Genomic DNA, 17,834 nt, shown 5'->3' on the forward strand with positions numbered 1-17,834 from the left:
TTATTGCCTCAAAACTTTGTAATTTCTTAAACCTTAAAAAAATCCCTCTCTCAACATATTTACAATATCACCCACTGAAAGCTTTTAATCAAAGCAAAGCTTCTAAATACAGCTAAATCTCAGGAAACAGTAATACTCCAAGTTTTCTAGTTTCCTTCATGTCTAACAGAACCAAATCAAAAGAACATGACTAAAACAGTATTACAAGTATCAGTAACTCTTTAGAATTTCTTAAATCATGGAATTCTATAATCTGGCAAATGATATCAGCAAACATCCTACCCAAACCAAATATGCTGATAAGTAATATTTTTCTAAAATAAAATATTCTAAAGATAAGCTCTTTGCTTTCCAACTTTTTACTTACACTCTTCTAAATTACCATTTAAAAATATCTGTTTATTAGAGAACCATCTCATGCATGTTTGTTCAAGAATTCATTAAACTTATACTTAATGGACTGTAATAGCTATGCAAGTACTTCTAGGAAAGTAAGGAGGTATCTGGAAGACAGCCAGATTTTATGGAAAAGACAAGTGCTCCCGAGTTAATTAGTCAATTACTTTTTCAGTGAACAAATGGGTCCCTTGTAGCACCAAGAAAACAACATATTAACAACAAGAAAACGACATACACAATGATTTTCTAAAAGAAGGAATAGAGATTCTAGGAAATTCTCTATAGGATTAATAGGATTCATTTTAACTGCTCATGGCAATTGTGAAATGAATAAGATGTTACTTCTGTTGTATTTCTTCACTCCACCTACAAGATGGTCACTTCCTCTCCAAATCATCAAATTCAAAATTATTCCCAACAAGTGCAGTTTTATTAGTAAGATCTTACAACAACACTAGGCATGACTAAAGAGTACAGACTTTCACGTACAATGGCCCATTTCTTTTGCCAAATCCCTAAGTACTTCTACTTTTATTTCCTAAGAAGCATTCAACATTTGAAAAAGACTGTTTTCTCTTAGAACTTCTAGAGCTAAATTATGATGGGACACGAATAGGAAATGTCAATAGGTCAAATGTAGTCTAAATTTAATTTCTCAGCCCATACTTCTAGGAAAGAAAGCCAGAGTCTCAAGTTTCATTATTTTTCCTCCTTATCTTTAAGAGTTGACAGCGCTACAGACTCTGGGCGGGAACAGCCCACAGGCATGATGTGATGCTCCGGGTCAGACAATTAAACAGAAGCCTCCTCTTATCCAAAGCTGGTGGGTGTGAGGTTGAAGATACGGCCCCATCACCATTAAAAGGAGCAAATATGTAACTTCGTTTTCACAGAACAAGAACATATTTTCCAGCCTTCCATGAAACTGGGTGGGAATCTCATGCTCACAGCAGTAATTGTTAAGTCCATTTTGATTCCTTTAGGGATTTTTCTTTCCACTCAAGGAGCCACAGTTTATAATTTACCCAATGTTATATTACTATCCATACAAGTTTATCATTTTATGGGGGAAGGTCTGCTTCTAAAAATTGCCTAGACTGCTAAAACCTCTTTTCATACACTGACACACTAAACTTTAAAATAAAGAATAGGTTCTGACTTTAAAAATTTAATCAACAGTGTTTCTAGCACTTATATATAGAGATTTCTGCTGCAAAACTGGATATCCTTAAACCTTCTCCCACAGTTTGTTTATCACCAGGGCCTACACAAAATAGTCAGTCTCTTAATCTGAGGCTAGAGCTGTAGGAAATAATATAGTTACCATGTGGGCATTAAGCTGTTCCCTGGCTGTTTCCGGTAAACCTCCCAGAGGCTTGGATGCTAACAGATGGCGCTCTGTGTCGGTCAGCCACTGTTGCAAATCCTCGATTTCGCCGTGGAACCCTTTAGCCTGGAGTGAGAGAGAGGTTCAAGTTTGGACCCCAGATATGGTCACTTTGAAGCCAAAAATGAAGCTTAAACAATCCCAGCCTGCTAAGCCTCTCCATGCATTTTGAACAAGGGCAGGGGCCTCTGGACCACTTGCTTTTCTTCAGCAGGAGAACCAGCAATAAAACTATCATGCTAAGAACTGGAGAGCTGTGTTCTTCTCAGCTCTGTCCTTTATCCCACTTTTTTTTACTCTTCTCCTTGAAGTATAAAAACTAAACAGGGGTGTGAAAACCAATAAAAGAAATGCCATGTCATCTTGGTCTTGAAGGCACCAAAAAGTTTCAGGATTTATTCTCTCATTCACCTGGCGCAAGGCACCATCCAGCTGCTGCTTCCTTTGTTCTGTTTTTTCCAAAACATTTTGCCAGCGTTGATTCAAAACCTCTAGCTTGTTCTGAAGGTTGCTGACTTCTTCTCCGGCACTTGATTCGATTAGATCATTTCCTGCTTTCTTCACGGCTTCCACGGTGGACTGATGGGCTAATACATCATTTTGGAGCACCTGAAAATATTCAGATTAACACTTAATATGTTCGCTAGTTTGTAACATGCTAGCATCGCTTCTAATGCAATTCTTTTATTTCCTGGTTATGAAACGTTCTGAAGCTACAACATATACATAGAATTTTAGTACTAATGAACTTTTTAAAATGGAGAACTTCCTTTCCCTTAACTTTGCAGCTTTATTGGGTATCTCTTCAATCTACCAACATTCCCTGAAATGATTATGTTGAGAACATAGCTAGTTCTACCCACTAGAAGAGTTTTGAAACTGATGACATTAAGTATATAGAGATTATAGTTAAAAGGCTCTAAAAATATTCATTTGATTCAATCTCACTTTAATTGAACTTAATTTTCATGTCCTGAGTAAACAATTTCGAAGATATATATTGCTATATGTTCAAATATAAAATTAATACATTGCCATGTTTTACAATTAGCACTCTTAAAAAGGAAACATGAGAGATTACGACAAGCAACTATATGCCAATAAAATGGACAACCTAGAAGAAATGGACAAATTCTTAGAAATGCACAACTTTCCGAGACTGAACCAGGAAGAAATGGAAAATATGAACAGACCAATCACAAGCACTGAAATTGAAACTGTGATTAAAAATCTTCCAACAAACAAAAGCCCAAGACCAGATAGCTTCACGGGAGAATTCTATCAAACATTTAGAGAAGAGCTAACACCTATCCTTCTCAAACTCTTCCAAAATATAGCAGAGGGAGGAACACTCCCAAACTCATTCTACAAGGTCACCATAACCTTGATACCAAAACCAGACAAAGATGTCACAAAGAAAGAAAACTACAGGCCAATATCACTGATGAACACAGATGCAAAAATCCTCAACAAAATACTAGCAAACAGAATCCAACAGCACATTAAAAGGATCATACACCATGATCAAGTGGGGTTTATCCCAGGAATGCAAGGATTCTTCAATATACGCAAATCAATCAACATGATACACCACATTAAGAAACTGAAGGAGAAAAACCATATGATCATCCCAATAGATGCAGAGAAAGCTTTCAACAAAATTCAACACCCATTTATGATAAAAACCCTCCAGAAAGTAGGCATACAGGGAACTTACCTCAATATAATAAAGGCCATATGTGACAAACCCACAGCCAACATCGTCCTCAATGGTGAAAAACTGAAACCATTTCCACTAAGATCAGGAACAAGACAAGGTTGCCCACTCTCACCACTATTACTCAACATAGTTTTGGAAGTTTTAGCCACAGCAATCAGAGAAAAAAAAGAAATAAAAGGAATCCAAATAGGAAAAGAAGAGGTAAGTCTGTCACTGTTTGCAGATGACATGATATTATACATAGAGAATCCTAAAGATGCTACCAGAAAATTACTAGAGCTAATCAATGAATTTGGTAAAGTAGCAGGATACAAAATTAATGCACAGAAATCTCTTGCATTCCTATACACTAATGATGATAAATCTGAAAGTGATATTAAGAAAACACTCCCATTTACCATTGCAACAAAAAGAATAAATTATCTAGGAAAAAACCTACCTAAGGAGACAAAAGACCTGTATGCAGAAAATTATAAGACACTGATGAAAGAAATTAAAGATGATACAAATAGATGGAGAGATATACCATGTTCTTGGATTGGAAGAATCACATTGTGAAAATGACTATACTACCCAAAGCAATCTACAGATTCAATGCAATCCCTATCAAACTACCACTGGCATTTTTCACAGAACTAGAACAAAAAATTTCACGATTTGTATGGAAACAGAAAAGTCCCCTTATAGCCAAAGCAATCTTAAGAAGGAAAAACGGAGCTGGAAGAATCAGGCTCCCTGACTTCAGACTATACTACAAAGCTACAGTAATCAAGACAGTATGGTACTGGCACAGAAACAGAAATACAGATCAATGGAACAGGATAGAAAGCCCAGAAATAAACCCCCGCACATATGGTCACCTTATCTTTGATAAAGGAGGCAAGAATATACAATGGAGAAAAGACAGCCTCTTCAATAAATGGTGCTGGGAAACCTGGACAGCTACATGTAGAAGAATGAAATTAGAACACTCCCTAACACCATACACAAAAGTAAACTCAAAATGGATTAAAGACCTAAATGTAAGGCCAGACACTATCAAACTCTTAGAGGAAAACACAGGCAGAACACTCTATGACATAAATCACAGCAAGATCCTTTTTCACCCACCTCATAGAGAAATGGAAATAAAAACAAAAATAAACAAATGGGACCTAATGAAACTTAAAAGCTTTTGCACAGCAAAGGAAACCATAAACAAGATGAAAAGACAACCCTCCAAATGGGAGAAAATATTTTCAAATGAAGCAACTTACAAAGGATTAATCTCCAAAATATACAAGCAGCTCATGCAGCTGAATAACAAAAAAACAAACAACCCAATCCAAAAATGGGCAGAAGACCTAAATAGACATTTCTCCAAAGAAGATATACAGACTGCCAACAAACACATGAAAGAATGCTCAACATCATTAATCACTAGAGAAATGCAAATCAAAACTACAATGAGATATCATCTCACACCGGTCAGAATGGCCATCATCAAAAAATCTACAAACAATTAATGGTGGAGAGGGTGTGGAGAAAAGGGAACCCTCTTGCACTGTTGGTGGGAATGTAAATTGACATAGCCACTATGGAGAACAGTATGGAGGTTCCTTAAAAAACTAAAAATAGAACTACCATATGACCCAGCAATCCCACTACTGGGCATATACCCTGAGAAAACCATAATTCAAAAAGAGTTATGTACCACAATGTTCACTGTAGCTCTATTTACAATAGCCAGGACATGGAAGCAACCTAAGTGTCCATCGACAGATGAATGGATAAAGAAGATGTGGCACATATATACAATGGAATATTACTCAATCATAAAAAGAAACGAAATTGAGTTATTTGTAGTGAGGTGGATGGAGCTAGAGTCTGTCATACAGAGTGAAGTAAGTCAGAAAGAGAAAGACAAATACCGTATGCTAACACATATATATGGAATCTAAAAAAAAAAAAAGTGGTCATGAAGAACCTAGGGGCAAGATGGGAATAAAGGCACAGACCTACTAGAGAATGGACTTGAGGATATGGGGAGGGGGAAGGGTAAGCTGGGACAAAGTGAGAGAGTGGCATAGACATATATACACTACCAAACGTAAAATAGATAGCTAGTGGGAAGCAGCCACATAGCACAGGGAGATCAGCTCCGTGCTTTGTGACCTCCTAGAGGGGTGGGATAGGGAGGGTGGGAGGGAGGGAGATGCAAGAGGGAAGAGATATGGGGATATATGTATATGTAATACTGATTCACTTTGTTATAAAGCAGAAACTAACACACCATTGTAAAGCAATTATATTCCAATAAAGATGTAAAAAAAAAAAGGAAACAAATGATCACAGAATACCTTTTTTTTTTTTGCGGTACAGGGGCCTCTCACTCTTGTGGCCTCTCCTGTTGTGGAGCACAGGCTCCAGATGCGCAGGCCCGCGGCCACGGCTCACGGGCCCAGCCGCTCCATGGCATGTGGGATCCTCCCAGACCGGGGCACGAACCCGTGTCCCCTGCATCGGCAGGCGGACTCTCAACCACTGCGCCACCAGGGAAGCCCACAGAATACCCTTTTATCATCTCTGGTTTTAAGGGTGCTAGAGTTAACTGCTCAGGTGACAGGAATGAACCCCAGGAGGCCCTAACATTAAAGGGAAAGAGATTTCACCATTTACTGGGGAATACGTGAGTCCAGCATTCCACGATTTAGCTGTTCTCTTACTAGAAAATACGATATGAAATGCCTATGACAGATCCCAGTAAATAATGCCTTCTTATTCTATTATCCGGTGGGAATATAAGAATAGATTAATAACACTTAAATGCACTAACATGGGGCAAGAGTGGTAAGTGCAAAAAACAACTGCAGGCTAAAAAAATCAATTTCTTATACTGAAAAGAATTACCTCAAAGAACAAATACAGCTTAGTAACAGTTTCCTTTCAAGAAGACTGCTATGCTTTTGGAAACCAGAAGAAATCTTCCTCTATTGTTGGTAAAAGTCTGTGATAACCCTTCCCCCTACACTCAGACTCGGGTTGGCAACAGGAGAGAAGAGGAGTGTCATCTGTCGTCCTGGGAGGGACAACCCACATCTGGGAAACCCAGACCAGAAGGATTTCAGGCAAGGGCACGAACCGTCCCTGATCACTGCTTCTCTGACTCCATCCACTTGTGTTCTGAGGCATCTGGTGAGGGAGGTTTTTCAAAAGTTATAAAATCAACTGAGTAAGGAGTGATCTTTATAAGAAGCAGGTACTTGGATATGTTAACGTAGGCACCACTTTCAAAAGGTAAGAGTTAAATATTTTCACAGTCAAAACATAAAAGATAATTCTATAAAATTCGTTCTTATAAATGGTCAGAGCCCTGCTACATAAGCCACGGCCTAGGAGCCAGAGAAGAAGGCGGGACAGGGATGGGAATCTTCCCTCCCTTCCTCCAGCAATTGTGCTGGCAATTCTGAGTCCTTGAACTTTGACCTTCAGAAATGGAATCAGAGTGGGGAGTGAAGGATTGGGAGTTTGGGGCCAGCAGATGCCAACTAGTATATATGGAGGGTGGATAAACAACAAGGTCCTACTGTATACCACAGGGAACTATATTCAATGTCCTGTGATAAAATATAATGGAAAAGAATATATATGTATAACTGAATCACTTTGCTGTACTGTGGAAATTAACACAACATTGTAAATCAACTATACTTCAATAAAACTTTTTAAAAAGAAAGAAATGGAAGGAGAAAATATCCTTGACTAAAGGAAACTAAAGGTCCCTAACTCATCTCCACCAAAATAACTGGACCAGGGTGCCGCATGTTCCCACCTCTACCATCTTCTACAAAGTTCCTGTCACTGATGTATGTGACTTTTAGGACAATGGCTGAGTTTATGAAAATGTAAATGCTATAAACTCACCCTATGAGAATAAACATTTTGGTTACATGCAGAGTCAGTGTGACTGGTCATTATTGCTCTTAGCAAAGGTATAATATAGATATTAAATGAGGACAAATATTAATGATGCAAAATAAGTCCTAATTGCTTAATCAGATATGGCTGGGCAATGATTATAAATACAGACAGAAAGAGGTAAAAAAGGAAGAAAAATTTAAATTAGGGAACAATTACTGTGGGGAAACACATGAAGGAAGAAGAACTAAAGCAAGAATAATCAAAAATATCATGATCTTAAAGCGCTATAAACCTCTTATTTTAAAATGCTGTTAATATGTAAAATAATCAAATGTTTCTATATGATAATCAAGGAAAACTTATTTAAGATTAGGATTAAGGACCTAACTTTAAGTAAGACACCACTATAATGTGTATGTTAAAAGTTCTATGAAAGCCTGCTGAATGTCAGGATAAACTCTACTGGGCATAAATTCTATTCATTAAGCCTCGTTGACTTAAGACGGGGAATTTTCTGTTAATAATCATCAACCAAGTGCCACAAAGATGACAAAATATGAAACTATTTTGCATATATCTCAAGATAAAAAATTTCCACTTATAAGCTTTCAATCAAGTACATGACATGTAAAAACTCTTCTAAACATAATAAATAGTTTAAAAAACTACCTCGGAAAGAAAAGGACTAAGACACAAAAAGCCAGTGAAAAGTAAGAGAAAGAAACAGAAGGACAAACCCCAACATGATGAGAGATGTACAGACAGACAGAAATATATGACAAGCCAAAACACAGCAAGGGAGAGACGCGTGGAGGGAAGGGTGACCAGAGGAAACACGCACAGAGCCTGCAGGATAACTGTGACTTGCCAGGCTGCCCCCAACAGCTTTTAAAACTATGTTACCTTCATCCAAGCACAGGTATAATCAGAAATTTAAACCTCCAGTGTTGGTCATGCAGTCCTCCTAACGTTTAGCCAAAAATTCCCCATTCTTGCTATTTTTGACAATAACTGCCTTGACCAATGAGAAAAACATTTTGATTATCACTTTCCCGTCGCGGAGCACAGGCTCCGGACACGCGGGCTCAGTGGCCATGGCTCACAGGCCCAGCCGCTCCACGGCATGTGGTATCTTCCCGGACCAGGGCACGAACCCGTGTCCCCTGCATTGGCAGGCGGACTCTCAACCACTGCGCCACCAGGGAAGCCTGATTATCACCTTTTAAGAAGTGCATTTTAAGTAGTTCAACCTTATGTCGCCAATGTCAAATAGGAACATGGGTTAAAACCATAAATGCCTAAAAAATCAGCAGACCAGAAACATCTGGTGACACTAGAAATGCAGAGAGAAGAAAGAGAGGATGCAGTAACAGCTACGTACATGATGCTTGGCGAGTTCAATTTCAATGGCCTTGGGGTCTCCTCCGACAGGCTTCTGTTCGCTGAGCAAGCCCTCAGTGTGCGTGAGCCACGCCAGCAACTCGTCCAGTGCGTGCTGGAACTGCCCCAGTGCTAACAGAGCGCCCTCCAGCTTGTGCTGCAGACAGAGAGGAAGACAATCGATCCACGAGTCTGATAGGATGGATGACCCACATTTATAAAACAAGAGTGAACTGTTCAATTGCTTCCTGCTGCATAAGTCTTTAAGCAAATCCAATGAAGCCCGATCATCATATCCTCATATATTTTAAGTTTGAAACTCTGTGGTTAAAAAAACAGCATGTGAGAAGCAGGAAAAGTTCCAAGGAAATAAAAGAATTTAGGGGCTTCTGAAGTTTATGTCCAGGATCCCCTAATTTTACTTTTTAACAGTTATTTTACATTATTATATGAACCTGAAATTGGTATTTACCTGTCTATTGATGATCCTCTCATCCAGACTGTCCCATATCAATTTCAGCTCCATCAGTGGGTCCTGAACAGTGTGTTTATCACTTTCTTCTGTTACTTTCTTTAGCAGGAGCTCTGCCTGATGGTTCAGTCTCTCCATTTCTATCTGTTGTTGATACGCCTCTGACTTAAATTGCTATTTTTTAAAAAAGGAGGCATACAAGGAAAATTTGTTATACATCAGTAACTTTATCTTTTTATTTTTTTGGAATTTTTGAATTTTATTTTATTTGTATTTTTATACAGCAGGTTCTCTTCAGTAACTTTAAACAAACAAAAATTCTACAGGTTAGATGTTTGTTCTAATTCACACTTTTTATTGGGGTGGGGTGAAGAGGAATAAAATCTAACACAGGGTTTACTGATGAAAAAACTGTAGATAAAAAATGATGAAAAGAAACCTTTTCTCACACCTGAAACTAGCACAACATTGTAAATCAACTATACTCCAGTATAAAATAAAAATTAAATTAAAAAAAAGAAATCTTTTCATTCAACGTGTTCTGATGGAACGATTTTTTATTTATAATTTTGCTATTTCACTTCTGTTCTCTACAATAAAGAACTAACAAATTTCAAGGATGAACTTCTTCCAGGGTCTAATTATACATATTCAATAAATGAGTTCTGAAATTATAGGAAAGAAGAAAACAAAATATATATTTACATATATGAAACCCAGAAAAAAAATCTCTAAGAAACTCACATTATTTCCTGCTCAAAACACACACACATCTTGCAGTCACTGAACGCTCTGTGTTTTCTGTAGCTATGCTGTGTTTGTTTATTTATTTATATTATTTTTCTTTGTGGCCATGCTATGCGGCTTGCGGGAATCTTAGTTCCCTGACCAGGGATCGAACCAGGTCCTCGGCAGTGGAAGTGCTGAGTCCTAACCAATGGACCGCCAGGGAATTCCCTGCTATGCTGTGTTTATTAGTATTTATTTATCCTTTGCACTGACTCAGAATAACATTACTCTCACTTGGTGCTTAATGACATGTAGGTAATAATCCTGGCTTTGCCAACCAATACAGGTTAGCCAGTGGTTACATGTAATAGGAAACTGTCTTTTCATAAAGTATTGATTTTAATCTCTAATAGTAAATAATTAAATAATAAAGAATTAATGGCTAAGCAGTATCAATTTTTTTCAAGCAAGTTAAAATAATAATTAAAAATAATAACAAAAGCATAGTGAACACTTGCTATAGTCAAGTTGTTCTCAATAAACTTATAAAGAAAATCATTTTATCCCCAATTAAGCTAAGGACACAGAAGTGAGAGCAGTTAGACAAATTTTCTGAGGCCATTTGGTTAGTAAGTGGATGAAGGGAGATGCAACTTCAGACACCTGATTTAAGGGCAAGCACCTCATCCAGTGTGCTGTATGAAAACTGCTGAGATATATGTAAAACCCAAAAAAACCCCTCCTCCACACCTGTAATTGTACATAAAGGATATCATGTGTTTACTACATGAGCAGACAGAGTAAAAAAAAAAAATCACCATCTAATGATGGTAACAGTAAAATTCTCAAGAAGAAACAATTTTTTTCTAAATGAAATATTCTATATCACACTTAGAGATAAAAATGCTACTCTTTTAAAGCCAGATAATAATTTTATGTAAAAATCTAGTAGAGTTCATTGAAAGGGCTGTGATGTCTCTGTAGATAGAGACTTTAAAATTAGGGAGGAAATAGTTGCTCCCACTTTGATAAATGAGCATCAGCACAGAGGAATTCAGAGGAAACGGTTCAGCCATTTTCACAGCTGGAGATCAAGAACCACAAAGGAAAAAAATTACAGAGGAAAGCAGATGGGAAACAACAAGCATTTACAAAACAAACGTTTTGGGAAACACTATGATCCCATCCAATCCCATCCACTCACGGGATCCTTCTTTAGCCTGTTGGACTAATTGAATTACTCTGAACACAACAAAGAAAACAGAAATGTTGCTGTATATGTATCAGTGACAATAACACACTACAGAATAATAAAGTTCTAAAAATCCTTACAGTATAGTATACATATGTAATATGTCAAACACACACACACACACACACACACACACACACACACACGCACGCACGCCCCCATACCTCATCCTACACCCAGTATGAGGATATATGAAAGGCTATAAATCAAATCTTACGAGTGCTTGATTCTGGTTACATAACATTTTGTTTTGCTAATTTGCATTTTTCTGATTTTTCTATAATGAACAGGAATTGATTTAGTAAGAAAAACTACTAGTATTTTGTATCCTTTATTTAACGAGCACTTATACATAACCTATTATGTGCAGGCACTATATTAAACCAGTTCCATAATCAAAATGTAACACTTCAATTATATAAAATAAATTTGCATAAAGCATCCCATGAATCAAGAACTTAAAAATGCAACGTTTGATGAATTTCTCAGCTCCTACCCATACCTTCAGCTCCTCAATCTGCTGCTTGACAGTTTCAAGATCTGTTCCAATTGGAGACAATGAAGCCAATTTGCCACCTGCAATATCTACCCAGTCGAATATTGCCTGAAAAACACGTTAGGTCATGTTATTATAACAGTATATTTGAAATTACTACAACACCTCAAGTGCAATAGAAAAGTATAATCATAAATCTGTAAAGATATTAAGCAATGAGCCTGTTTTACAAATAAGGTAAAAGTGGCAACATACTGGAACAGTTATCCCAAATATGAAATAGATGAAACCTCCAATTTTGCATCCAAATTAGTAGAAGAAATTCTATCTTGAATAGAATCTTAGAATATTGAGAACTTGCAAGAAAAGTCTATTTGAAAAAAAAGTTTTATAAATTCACCACACAAAATAAAATTCTCTGTACTCTGTCTGCCTAAAAGGCAGATTGTATAAATATATTGAGAGAAAAAGATTCAAACCCATCTGTTCATTCAAATAATCAAGAAGTTTACTGTTTGGCACGTGAAACAATTTGTCTCAAGTAAACTCTTCTGTATTACTGAGATTAGCATTAAAATCCTGCACGTATAATGATTAAGACCATTATTATGAACTGCGACAAAACTTCAAAATCTCCTATCTTCTTGTTCGTTTTAGGCAACACAAACAATCTTTTTTAAAAAGGCTCCACTCACATTTTTTTTTTTCAGGTTCTGAATACACAAAATTATTCTGCCATTTAATGAAGTTGCCAGGCCATACAGTACTGAGAAAAAAAACCTTGGGAAATATCTGGTAGTTTAAACTGATCATGATAAACCCTAAGAACGTGAGCAGCAACTTGGGAAATAAAATGCCTTTCACTTTACAATCAAACCTTGAAACCTCTGGAGTGTCTGCAGCTTTGGACACTTACCTACAGCTCTTTTAATCCATCACTGCCTTTCATCCCCACACATGTGATGCTACTGACCTAGGACCAGCAGGACCTGTGATGGGCCTTGTTTTTCTAGCAACGGTGATGAGACAAGCCTTCGTGTCCAGCTGTGACCCTGACCTCCTGGGGCTAACGGGTGCAGTGGTGGCAGAGCCATCTCCAGCCCCAGGAGAGGATACAACCTCTGTGACCCACCAAACGAATTTGAAAATCACGATCTGGCCTCACAGATGGACGTAGAGCTTGACTGGTTACTGGCCACTGCTATCCAACCAATAAATTATCACTTTGGTTAAAAAAAAAGGAGTGGGGGGGTTATAATAAGGTGTCACTTGTAGTGAATTTTTTATATATTTGCAAAGTTCAAAACACTTTTCTGCTGGCATAAAGCTGGGCTTGTGATATTTATTTTTATAAATATAGAAATGAAGTGGCCTAATAAAAGGGAAAAGATGTTCTCATCTGAGCTTTAAAAATAATATTCTCTTGGTGTTATGGAAATACTTAGAGAGGCCTTTTCCATATGGTTGGATGAAGGATTCAACTGCTGCCACTCTGTTAGGAAATGGAATAAAGTTAAGGAAGGTAGGGAGAGAAATATCCCTGAGTTGGCCTCAACTGACAGGAGAATTTTTAATATTAAAAAAATAAACTTAAAAACTAGTTAATGAACTGAATGAGAACCCTTGAGTGATGTGAAAAACAACCATTAAAAGGAATTATATACATGGGAAAGAAGAAAACACTTTTTGCAAGACAGATTATGACCTAATAAAATAGAAATCTATTTTAGTTCACCGGGAACACTGGCTTCAAATCAAATTTCTTTACATCTGACTTGTGCTACACTTAGTGACATTTTTAGATAGTGTTTACTCCTTTCATTTTATTCCACTCGACTCTAGAGCAGAGCTCAGACTCAGCTGCATTTCACTGTCTGGTGTTGAGCCATTTATGAAAAATACTGTGACTTTCACTTTAAAAAGTTAAAATATTTCTCTTCAAAGTAAATTTCACTGAATGTGTGTATAAGAATGTGTTTAGGGGTGTATATGAATCTGTACATATCTCCAGTGTCAGAAATCTCTTCGAAAAGGCAAAGCATGAATTGAAGCAGGTGAGTTAACTGCATCACACTTGCAGCTCCGGGGACATACTGATGCGTGAATTTGTAAGCATCACTTATCACCTGATCCCTCCCTCCAGGAGACCCTGTAAGCCTTACCTGCAGTCCATCCTGGTACTGAACAGCAGCCTGCATTGCCTCCTCAAGTCTGTCCACCCGGTCTTTCCAAGCTTTATTTAGAGAATCCCAGGCTGAATTTAACTACAATGTAAATATTAGAACTCTTTCAGTATCATATGCTAAGTTTCCGACTACTTCTATCAAATATGTTTTAGTTAGAAAAATCCTTTTAAAAAACCATTCTGATAAGAGTAGAAAATATGCAGGTTGTACCTCGTCTATACTCTTCTTAACAATGGGCTTGTCGGGTTCCCCGCAAGCGGCAATGAGTTCAGAACCCAGGTTAATAACCATATCCAGCTCTTCCTGCAATCCGTCTATCTCCTCCCTTATGACCTAGAATAAGAAATGACAGCCTTACTTTAAAGCCAAACCACAATGAAACTAAAAAGATGCACAAGACATTGATGGTAGTTATTTCTAGGAGGCAGGATTGTAATCAATTTTTATTTTCTTCATTCTGTTTTCTAAGTTTTGGCACTAAATTTTTTCAACAAGGGAACACAAGAGCCATTTTAAAGAAAAATCAGTGTCCTTTGAGGAACAAATGTCAAATGCTTATTATAAAGACAGTATTTAGGAAATAATTCCATGTAACATATACCAGAATAAGTCTTTCAAAAAAAAAATCGACAATACTGAAAAGCATGGAAAGCCATTTTGTTTTTGTTTTTTAAACCAACTAGTTTGGCAACACACATTTAAAATAGACGTAGTATCATATGAGTTCAGAGACCTCACACAAATTAATGTAATTTGCTTAGTAGATTTAGGATAATCTAACTCTAGATTTTCATTTTTACCCCAGGACATGTAAAGTACCAAACAAACAAACAAACAAAAACTATGACAGAAATGCAGTATTCTACCTTGCTTTCATTTTCTCGGTTAAGTACACTTATTCATTCAAGATGCATTTATTTACCAAGGATGAACATGCCCCAAACCAGGCATCGGAGATACAGAGAAAATTAGACATGACTATTCCACTCAAGGGGCTCTGAGTCCACTGGGAAAGACAGAGGTACAGTCAACGATAAGTCATGCTCTGCGTTAAGTCCTTTGCGTGATGAGAATGTTATACGGATGGACTAACTCAGCTGAGTATACAAGAGGGTGGAGGCTGGCAACCCAACTGAACCTTGAAGCTTGAGTGGGATCTGCCAAGGAGAGTGGCAGGAAAGATATTCTAGGCTAAGGAAATAAAATGTGCAAAGATTCAGACGCTAGAAAGAGCACGGCAGCTTCAGAGAAAGCCATAAGAGAAGGAGCTTGGTAAAGGAGCAGTAGAAAAAAAATGACTTTGGAAACACAGGCCTGAGCTAGGCTGGGATGGAAAAGGCTGATACTGTGTTCCAGGTAGTTTGGACTTTAGGCAGTAGGCAGTGGACGCCTTGAGGGCTTTTAACCAGCAGGAGATCTAGAGGGACAATGGGCAAAAAGGTTAGAGGCTGGTGGGAAAAGAGACTCCACAGGCAGGGGTACCGCTCAGATTACTTTCTTAGGCAAGAAAGAGAGATGACGAGGCCCCTGAAGTAAGGCAGAAACAATGGGGATGGAGAGAAACTTTCTAAATAAACATTCTCCATGGGAAACCTGTGGGTGGACTCTGTCCCCTACTACATCTCTGTGCATTCCACTTTCAGGACCAAATATAAATTCTAATAGTGTAATTCCAAATATTTATACCAAAGGAATCCAACATTCATGCTACCACAACTTATTTTTTAAACTTTTTTTTTTTTTTTTTTGGTACGCGGGCCTCTCGCTGTTGTGGCCTCTCCCGTTGCGGAGCACAGGCTCCTGACGCGCAGGCTCAGCGGCCATGGCTCACGGGCCCAGCCGCTCCGCGGCATGAGGGATCTTCCCGGACCGGGGCACGAACCCGTGTCCCCTGCATCGGCAGGCGGACTTTCAACCACGGCGCCACCAGGGAAGCCCTATTTTTTAAACTTTAAATGAGATTCTCTGCTTACCTCTGCTGCTTCCTGCTGTTGTTTTACTACCGAGGGATCGATCCCAGGATCCTCCAGATCCCGGATGAAGTCTTGAGTATCTTTAGTGGTGACCACCAGTGACATGTGATCACACCAGAACTTCTCTGCTAATTCCATCACATCCAGTAGCTTGGCTTCCCTTTCTTCCACCAGTGTGTGTATGTTCTCCCAAATGAAAACCATTTGGTCTAGCTTATCTTGAACAGCTACAGAGCAGAACAATATCAAAAAGACACACCCTTTAAGCAATAAAGCACAACGTTCTCATTCACCCAGGAACAATCATTCAATTTTCCAAGGATCTAAACCTGGACCAAATTTGGGTTGAGCCTAGTCTACTGGGTATCACTGGGCCCAACCGCCTTTCCAGGCAAATACAGGATCTGAGGGTGTCCTGCTCCTCCGGAACCAAGGTTTCCTGACAAAAGACAATGCTCAGAGGCATGTGAACTCAGGGGAGACCTGAGTTCACCAAGGCTGGCCCTAGTATATTCTTTACGCTCTCCAAATCAAGAATAGAGATATCTGCTTAGTCGCAGGAACACAACAAAGCAGGATACATATTTTGGGCTTACTTCTAGAGTCCTCTTACCGTGAATTTCCACTGACCTCTGCACAGGCCCTTCCTTTTGACCCCAGCTCAGACATTTAAGGTGCTTGGCTAGGGTCCTGGTTGCCATTTCTGTGGCTATGGGACAGAGTACCCATGACATAAAGTAGGGTAGTCAGAGGAAAAAATACCCCTAGGTTTGGTCTTACTAGCATTATGCTTAACCAACTGATTTAAAGGGCCCAGAGAACATATGGTTTTTGTATCATGGCACATGTTGTAGTTACTCAACTGATTTCACAAACACAGGAAGACATTAACAAGGGACTGGTGTGCACAGCCCTTCCACCCCAAACATGTCACATCTGCAATACCTTTTCTAAAATCTGGCATGTTGATATGCAACTGGACTGTCAAGGAACATTCACAATTGTTTTGAGTAAAGTTCAGTGGTTCCCTCATCCTGAAAGGATTACCTTTGGCAGATATGTCCTTGTCAGTGCCCTGGGACCGAGCGATCATCTCCTCTCCCCTCTGCCTGAGGGTCTCGTACAGAGGCTGCAGCTTCTCCATGTCCACGGCCACGTTCTTATTCTCACTGACCTGCTCCTTGATCTTCTCCACCTCTGCTGAGATGGAAGGCGGCTGCCGCAGACGCTCCACCACACGCTCCAGGCTCTCCAGGATCTGGTCGATCTTGTCGTGGAACTGGGAGTAAAAGAGAAGGGCCATTTATGGAGGAAAAGACCTGTGAGGCCAAGGGTGGGATTTAAAATGATAACACACCTATCTAATGTCACAGTCAAGAATGAAACCTTGGCCCTTCTGTGAACACATCCATCCAAAGAGTTATATCCAGCTGGTGTGTGAAGACATTCCTAAAATCACAACTCATAGGCACCTCTCCGTGTCACACTGCTTATGGGGATGGGACTGCTTCTTGCAAATAACTGAGTAAATTCATTAAGAAACTGTATATGTTAATATATAATTGGACCACTTGACAGCAGCATTTTACTAGTGCTTCATCTTACCATAATTCAAATTAACTTTGAAAATTAGGTTCAATAATCTGGGTGTTTGTCTATCAACACTGATAGTTTTATTCACTTTTACTGATTATTTTGGCATCCTCGAAAAGTTATATTATTAAATGTAAAATTCATGGGCAGTTTTGATGAGATGAAAGGGATTTCTTAAGTTATAAGTTTCCTGAACTAAAAAATGTTTAAAAATTAAAAAAAAAAACAGAAACCTTCCTGAGGTTGTAATGGAAGTTTATATTTAATTCCTGGCCAAACACATAGTCAGATCCATGAAAGAATTTTAAATTTCCACTTGCAAAGGCACCACAGACAATGAAGCAAAG

The 17,834-nt window shown here is 38.5% G+C and overlaps 1 protein-coding gene across 28 annotated transcripts in view; it reads right to left on the bottom strand.

Moving 5' to 3' along the window:
• Positions 1–17,834, bottom strand: part of DST (dystonin) — a 497,752-nt gene that overhangs the window by 36,978 nt on the left and 442,940 nt on the right. For all 28 annotated transcript variants that reach the window (XM_033864484.2, XM_033864483.2, XM_033864472.2 and 25 more), the window contains 9 exons: positions 16,942–17,173; positions 15,895–16,121; positions 14,132–14,254; positions 13,898–13,999; positions 11,742–11,843; positions 9,259–9,432; positions 8,788–8,943; positions 2,198–2,395; positions 1,724–1,852 (listed from right to left, as the gene is read on the bottom strand). In XM_033864484.2, coding sequence (XP_033720375.1) covers positions 1,724–1,852; positions 2,198–2,395; positions 8,788–8,943; positions 9,259–9,432; positions 11,742–11,843; positions 13,898–13,999; positions 14,132–14,254; positions 15,895–16,121; positions 16,942–17,173 — 1,443 coding nt within the window. The remainder of the gene's footprint in view (positions 1–1,723; positions 1,853–2,197; positions 2,396–8,787; positions 8,944–9,258; positions 9,433–11,741; positions 11,844–13,897; positions 14,000–14,131; positions 14,255–15,894; positions 16,122–16,941; positions 17,174–17,834) is intronic.

This window comes from Tursiops truncatus, chromosome 10 (assembly GCF_011762595.2).
Source record: "Tursiops truncatus isolate mTurTru1 chromosome 10, mTurTru1.mat.Y, whole genome shotgun sequence".
NCBI lineage: Eukaryota > Metazoa > Chordata > Mammalia > Artiodactyla > Delphinidae > Tursiops > Tursiops truncatus.